This window comes from Vigna unguiculata, chromosome 10, assembly GCF_037176805.1.
Source record: "Vigna unguiculata cultivar grain cowpea cultivar isolate G323 ecotype 2 chromosome 10, ASM3717680v1, whole genome shotgun sequence".
Classification (NCBI taxonomy): Eukaryota; Viridiplantae; Streptophyta; class Magnoliopsida; order Fabales; family Fabaceae; genus Vigna; species Vigna unguiculata.
This window is the reverse complement of record NC_140801.1, coordinates 49,649,108-49,656,894: the sequence shown is the minus strand read 5'-3', so window position 1 is coordinate 49,656,894 and position 7,787 is coordinate 49,649,108. Positions and strand designations below refer to the sequence as shown.

At 31.8% G+C, this 7,787-nt stretch overlaps 1 protein-coding gene across 4 annotated transcripts; it reads left to right on the top strand.

Moving 5' to 3' along the window:
* Positions 1 to 620: 620 nt before the first annotated feature.
* LOC114167142 (GRF1-interacting factor 3-like) lies at positions 621 to 4,883 on the top strand. 4 transcript variants are annotated; one of them, XM_085668303.1, is made up of 6 exons: positions 621 to 808; positions 918 to 1,040; positions 1,196 to 1,301; positions 3,650 to 3,726; positions 4,018 to 4,102; positions 4,176 to 4,883. In XM_085668303.1, the coding sequence occupies exons 3-6, from the start codon at positions 1,224 to 1,226 to the stop codon at positions 4,602 to 4,604; spliced, it is 669 nt and encodes a 222-aa protein (XP_085524429.1). In that variant the 5' UTR covers positions 621 to 808; positions 918 to 1,040; positions 1,196 to 1,223; the 3' UTR covers positions 4,605 to 4,883. The 4 variants fall into 4 exon arrangements, with proteins under 4 accessions (XP_085524429.1, XP_027907920.1, XP_085524428.1 ...); XM_028052119.2 differs by having other exon boundaries at positions 1,162 to 1,301; XM_085668302.1 differs by having other exon boundaries at positions 891 to 1,040.
* The last annotated feature ends 2,904 nt before the right edge of the window (positions 4,884 to 7,787 follow it).

Sequence of the window (7,787 nt, the reverse complement as noted above, 5' to 3'; positions counted from 1 at the left end):
AGTTTTAAAAATAATTTTTGTAAAAGAAGTGTTTTGAAATCCCAATAGAATACATATTAGGTTACATGCTTCCTACAAGCACAACATAGTTTACAAATGAAAACCCTAACTTCAGCAATTAACTGTTATATTTTTCTAACCTGTAGTAAAATTAACTAAATTATAAGCTAATTAATAACAATAATTAATATTATTTAACTATACCAATCACTTTCTTATTTTTTTCTTAAAGTGTTCCTTGTTAAAAAATTAGTAGAAAAATTTAAAATACAATTTTAATTAATTGAAATATATGTTCACAAGAAATACAATTTTTAACAAAAAAATATTACTTGTTATTTGTTATTTTTAAAATTTTAATGCATACTTTACTTTAATTAATAAAGAGAATACATTAGTTATAATAATAAATAAAATATAATGTATAATAACTAGTAGATGAAAATACAAAATGGTGTAATAGACCGCAATCAGTGTAGTGTCCCTGAACACTAAATCCCTGCAAAATTAAAATTGGGCTTTGAAGGAGATAGGGTAATAGTACTTGAATTAACCTAGGACCCGCTTCTCCAAAAAAAACAAAAACAATAAATAACATGTTGTGGTTATCCCATTCCATTCATGCGATGAGGTGCAACAGTACTACAATACCCGGTTCTAAACGCAGCAGCAACAGTCAAACTCAAACAGGAGAATGCGACCACCTATAAATACCCAACCCTTCATTCTTCTCTTTGTTTGCAATTTCTAACTACCAAGCCGAAACACACACAACCCCAAATCTAACTATTTAGTTCTGTTTCCTTCGGTAATTTCTCTCCTTTATTTTCTTTTTCTTTTTTATTGCGCACAGCTTCTAAACTAACTTTAATCTATTCCTTGTTTTTAAGCTTTGTTGTTTTGTCCTCAAATTCCAGAAACATCGGCTGCACAGTACCCCAAAAGATCGGACAGGATCTTCACACAGACAAACCCCAGTTCTGGACCGCGTGTCCAACACTCACCTCTCGGGCTCTAACCTCTTTTCCGACCATACCCAGGTCCTCTTTCTCACTCTATCTGTCAAAGTTTTCGTCTTTTCCTCTTTTATTTCAGGGTTTGTGTAACATTTTTCATTTGGGGTTTGGTAACTGTTGACTGTGGTGATTTTGGGGGAATTAGGGTTTTTGCCTTTTTTATTTTTATTTTTTGATAGATTCTGTGAGATTGAGGAGTCTAAGAAGATGCAGCAGACACCGCCAATGATTCCTATGATGCCTTCTTTCCCACCAACTAACATAACCACCGAGCAGATTCAAAAGGCATGTCTTTTTTCTGTTTTAATACCATTGCTTACCTCATGGGTTATTGAACTTGGTTGGTTTCCGTAGTTTGTTATGGGTTCATTGTTATTATTATTACCATTATGATTATTAGAGGATTGGTAGCAACACATTCTTTATTATTACTTGGAATTTACTGTAAAGCATGAAATCATGTGTAACTGTAACTGCTCAGACAGGGAGTAGGGTTCACATAATTTTTGTGATGTCTAATAATGTTAGGTAATGGTAAAAAGCGTGTTCAAAAGAGTTTATGATTTCTCAACTTGTTCATATTATTTTGTTGTGGAAGTTGGGAGGTGACACTTGTTCAATACAAAGTGAGAATGAATTGGATTTGTGCTAATCTGCAATGAATTTAATCATGTTGTTTTATCTTTATTATCATCATTAATTCATTATTTATTGTTACCTTCTACTGTCCCTCATGATAGGGATGACATGTATGTTGTTTCAAACAAAAAGCTCACAACTAATGAATAATGAAGACAAATGAGGGACATATATCTTGGATAATTCCTTGCATCAAAAACTGCAAATCCATGTCTTCTTTGAGATGCTAATTTACCTATATAATATCTGGAATCATCAGTAATCAAATTAGTATCTAGTATGGCAACAACATTTGTTTATCTTGGTTCTGATTTAGGTTTTCTTTGATGCCTAGTTGAGCGTGTTGAACATTTTTCACTGGCCCCAAAAGCATATCTTAAAGAACTACACCACTCATTGACAATGTTGTCTTGAAGTGTGCTGGCTAAATCATAGTTTGTAGGGTTGTTAATTAACAGTGACCATATTTAAATATTCAAATGGGCTGATTGGGAATCTGTTATTAATTGGAACCGTTCTATTTCTCTAATTTATGACCGACATCTTCCAAATACATTCAAATTACAAAACCCTTGAAAGGTTTATACTTTGTTATTCTACACAGAAACATGACTAGTTTCCAGTTAACAAAGGATATGCTGGTGGAACTATTTTTCTTTCACCGGTGATGCTTATTTTTCCTCCTTGATTACTACTGTAGATAGGCTCATTTTTCCCCTCTTTGGAAAAGCTCTGTTATTAATGAGTAATTACAAAACAATGAAGTTGTAATTTGTGGCACAGGATCTTTGTTTTAATATTTTTTAAAGGGTTAGGAAATTGAAGTTCATAGATTGGGTCGGTTACTACATAGATCTAAAATTGTAAGGTCGGTTACTCCATTTTAATTATTTTACTAGAAGTTTTATTGCAGTCTTCTGAAACTTTATCTTAGCTTTTTGGGATATCTTTAGGTCTGGTTGGTTTGACAAAATATTCTGTGTTTGTTTCTTCTTTTCTATTAGTGTACAATGCCTTTCTGTTTTGATTTTGTTTCATGTTTTTAAATATTTCTGCAGAAAATATTTTTTGGTTCAATGCAGTTTTTAACAGTGTACTGCATGTCAGTTAATTTTGTCCACCCCTATGGAAACCCCATAAGTCCTTGAAAATAGGAAACAAAGTGAAAACAAGGTGTAATTGTTTTAATTATTAGTGAAATCACAAAGTGAAGAAGGAAAACAAAATCTCAAAACAAACTAGGCTCATATGTTTTTTCAAAGTATTTTAAGTTGAACACCTATGAGACTTGTTGATTGATGATCAATGAAGATAACCTCAGTTTAGCATTAAAAAAAATTAATTAGGCATCTCTTGTCATTTTCTTGCAGTGGAGTGATTCGGCAGATAAAAAGTAACAAAAATTTGTAGGAGTCATAACCCATGAATCATTTATCAATTAAATTATAGTTTGGTAACATCATATAATTATGAGTTTGAACATACCTGTTCATTTATCACAGTAGGTTTGGGGTCTTAAGAAAACTACTTGAAAATAAGGAGGTCTTTGGTTGGACTATTAGCAACGTACATAGTTTTTTTACCTTGGCTGAATGGGGTTTTAATTGTAGTACCCAAATAAGATGTCATCACAATCAGATGAATAAGCAACAGAATCTGGGATCACAGGAGTCCTACATTATAATGGATTCTTGTAAGATTTAGAAGTTTGAGGGTCTCATCACCAAACTAATGGTTTTGATGCATGTGAGACTTTACTATAGTATCCTGGACCCATGAAGAAATATTTTCTCATAAATGATATTGTTAATTTTATTCCGTGTGTATTAGGCCATTTCCAGGATAGATTTTCAATTCATCTATCTTTTTTGCCTCTTCTAATTTTCACTTCACACTTCAAATGATATAATAAGTTAAAACAAAGTAAGCTAAGCTGCAAATGTCTTCATTATTTAATTATTTAATTTGAAACTCTGTCATTGCACATGATGCAGTACCTTGATGAGAACAAGAAGCTGATTCTGGCCATATTGGACAATCAAAATCTTGGAAAACTTGCAGAATGTGCCCAGTAAGTGGCCTCAAAATTCTTTTTGACTACAATTTTGTTAGTACTGATGGTTGGTTTGCCTAATCCTAACATTTATCTGTGCACAATGGGTGGGGCTATTGATAATTGTTCTTTCACCCTCAGTCATTACTAACTTTATTTGCATCCAAGGATATATAATTTATTGTAGTCTGTTTTCTGAATAATGAGGGATTCTAGATCCTGATCTATTTCCTAGAAATTACCTTCAAAGATGTTAGTGCGTATTTTGCACAAGTTTTATACATGGTTGGTGATGGTTTGCTGCCTTAGGTACCAAGCCCAGCTTCAAAAGAATTTGATGTATTTAGCTGCAATTGCTGATGCCCAGCCTCAAACCCCAGCAATGCCTCCACAGGTAAAAAAAGAGCATAGCTGGTTCCGTTGAAGTCCTGTCAATTTCCCATAACCTTGATTTTATTGCCTTGCAGATGGCTCCACACCCTGCCATGCAACCAGGATTCTATATGCAACATCCTCAGGCGGCGGCAGCAGCAGCAGCAATGGCTCAGCAGCAAGGCATGTTCCCTCAGAAAATGCCATTACAATTTGGTAACCCACATCAAATTCAGGATCAGCAGCAGCAGCTACACCAGCAGGCTATCCAAGGTCAAATGGGACTGAGACCGGGAGGGATAAACAATGGCATGCATCCAATGCACAGTGAGGCTGTTCTGGGGAGCGGCAACAGCGGTGGTCCACCGTCGGCTGCCGGTCCAAACGATGCACGTGGTGGAAACAAGCAAGATGCTTCTGAGGCCGGGACAGCCGGTGGAGACGGGCAAGGTGGCTCTGCTGCTGCACACAACAGCGGAGATGGTGAATCTTCTTATCTGAAGGGGTCAGAAGGGGCCAAGTGACATGCTTTTATGTGGTTTTCATGAGATACATATGACTGTTGATAGTAGGTTTTTCTTAAAGGTAGGTCTAGTGTGATCTGATGACCATGACCTTTGATGGGTCAACCAAAGGACCTCTCTTGTTTACTAGATTAGGTAGTTGTGTTCCTAGAATTTTGGCACGCAGCAAGTTTGCATCAACTGGAACTGCTGCTGCCACCACATATTGTACTAGTTATTGGAAGAGGTGTAAGCATGTGGTATTTTATGATTACCTAAATTGCTTGCTTTTTTTAACAATTGCTTTGCAGCTTGCAGTATTCGTATCTTTAAACAAAATGTATGCTCTTGGTTTAATTATACTTATTGTAGGCATCAGTTGAAGCAGGAAATGGTTGAATTCATGGTCTGCACCTAAAGGATGTGTCTTTATTATGGTTATTTTGAGAGTGTACTTGACTGGTTTTGGGTGTTCTTGTGGTTAATTATCAGATAGTCTTGCCAGTGAAAGCTGGTCTTCTGCAAGGACTTTGTTGGTAGTGGACTTCTAACTGAGATGAATTTTATTGGAGTAATGATACATTTACTTTCTCTAAAATGGCAATCTGGGTAGAGATTTGATCCCTGAAACATTGTAGGTGCACACTTTAATCTTCAAAGATATCATTTTTTACAATCAATTTAGTTTTCAAATCTGGGTTTGCGTTGGAACACAATCAAATGAGTTTGACAGTTTGTGATCTAAAACTTCCACGCATGTATGTTTGGGAGACATGGTTGATTTGATGTTTCTAGGATTGGTTTCCAAATGTTTGTTTAGTGAAAATTATGTTATGTAAATATAGATGAATCTTTGGTAGTTAATTTTGGAATATCACGATGTCTATGTAAAAACCTTTTACAAGCTAATCATCAAATGATAACTGTTGATGTAGTAAGTAAAATAAGACATTATTCACTTGTCTCGATTTAGAGGAAAAAAAAAAGGAATAAAAGTAATGATAAAGAATACCTAAGAAATGGAATGAAAAATGTATAAATAAAAAAGTTACTAATTGAAAACATGATTTTTAATAAATGGAGATGAGATTATTTTCTTAATTCGTTTTAATTTGGAAGAAAACAGTTTTTGTTGGTCAAAAATTTAATATTCTCATCTTTATAATATTTTTCAGTCTTTCTATCTAAACAAATGACGAGATAAAAGTTTTGAAATGTGAAAATGGGAATTGAATAGGCATAATGTGACATGTTTGGTTGAATAAAATAATAGAGAATGTAGAATGTACTCAAAGTAGAGGCAGGAGAAATGGGAAATTAATGGAGTGGTCCATGACATATCATAACATACATAGCACAACCTATCACAATTTTTTCAAATTTGTCATATAACAATATTTTTTATAAGCTGCTTAAACGAAAAGAATATTACTTATAAAGTGTAAAAAATTACTTAATTAACAATTATCTTTAAATTTAACCGACTATAAATTTATACTAAAATATTATTTTAATTTACAACCATTTATTACAAACCATGTTCTTATTCTAACGAAAGGTACGGAGTAATATTCACAATCCGTGTTCTCGGTGGTGCGAGATGTTGACTTAGATTTAAAATAAATTGTGAAATTGAATATTTTGATTTTGAATGACGTAATTTTGTGACCACTCAAAGTTGAATCCTGAAAATAGCTTAGTAAGGGCATGTTCTAAAAAAAAAAACCGTTCTAAAATGATAAACGAAATATAATTTTTCATAAGTTAATATTGATTTGTATATAAATTTTTTCAAATTAAATAAACTATACAAGATAATTTCCAAAAAAAATATAAAAGGACCATTTATAAGTTACGATAATATAAATTAAAATAATGCATGAATTTTTAGAAGAAAAACTACACGACTTAAAAATAATATTAATATATTTAGAGGCTAAGATGATGGCAAGTTATTAAGTTCATAAACTTTGACCACACAGTAAGTAACTTCTGTCATTTTGGGATATGTTGGGTTATGTTTCATATGTTATGGTTATAGTCATTGAGATATTGTGGTTCTATATGGTTATATGATATTAATCTTACGCATATAAGACCTTAGACACCACTTTGACACCAAAACCTTAAGGCATATTGTTATAGGTCTTTATTCTTATATAGTGTTTAACTTTGTTTATTCTATTCAATGTGGGACTTTTTTTACTCACACTTGGACTATTTCCAACAGGATAGTCATAGATGTGAAAACATGGTGGTATTAGGTGTTTTCTTTTTTTCTTCTTCAATTCAGATGTTCATGGCACTTCTTTCTTATCAAGTGCACCGTATTAGTAGGTGCCAAGTTGATTTCAAAATTTCAAAAGTATAAAACTAAATTTTTGTGAATGGTTAAATAATGATTTGGTAATAAGTGACCCAATAGATCTAATAAATTTTATTAAAATAAGTTTTTATAATATCTTAAAATAATTAAATTTAACTTATTTAAAAAAACTAATTTATAAAGTAAAATTTATATTATTTTGTTAAGTTAAATTTAAACTTAATTTAATCTTACAAAGTTAATTTGTAAGATAAATTTTGTATCTACTTATATACATTTAATTATATACATTTAATTAGCATGAGTTTTAGTCTATGTGAAACTTTAAATACACTCTTTCATATATAAGCATAAAAATTTCAAATATGGGAATAAACATTAACAAGTGGTACTACAACGATTCCATGATAAGTAAAATATTAAATTCAATAAACAAGAAACTTTAGTTGGATATTTTCTAATTCAAAAGAATTATACTTCAAAATTAATCTAATTTTACAAAATCAAATTGTAATATATTTATATATATATGCTATAAAAATTGATTAATTATTTTTAGTGAAGCATGATAATTTATCAATTAGAAGATAAGTTGATATATTCATGAAAAAGAAAGTTGGTATAAAATTCCAAATCCTTAGTGTGTATTCTATTTTTGTTGCTATTTGACTTGTTTATACTTATTATATAATATTAATTTGTTTCCCTTTCGTTAGGTACTAAAAGGGATACTATTTGTATTTTACGATTTTGCTTCCTTCATCAATGTCATCAATTTATTCTATCGATAATGAGTTGCGTAAGGAAACAAAAAGTATATACTTCGGAAAAATTATTGTATAAATTAACTTCGGAGTTCGTTCCGAAAAAAAAAATGG

Bases quoted from the DNA above. Each gene is read 5' to 3' on its own strand.
- LOC114167142 (XM_085668303.1), top strand. From the start codon at position 1,224: ATGCAGCAGACACCGCCAATGATTCCTATGATGCCTTCTTTCCCACCA. The intron at 1,302-3,649 runs GCATGTCTTTTT...CACATGATGCAG, and splicing joins CCACCGAGCAGATTCAAAAG to TACCTTGATGAGAACAAGAA. The intron at 4,103-4,175 runs GTAAAAAAAGAG...ATTGCCTTGCAG, and splicing joins CCCCAGCAATGCCTCCACAG to ATGGCTCCACACCCTGCCAT.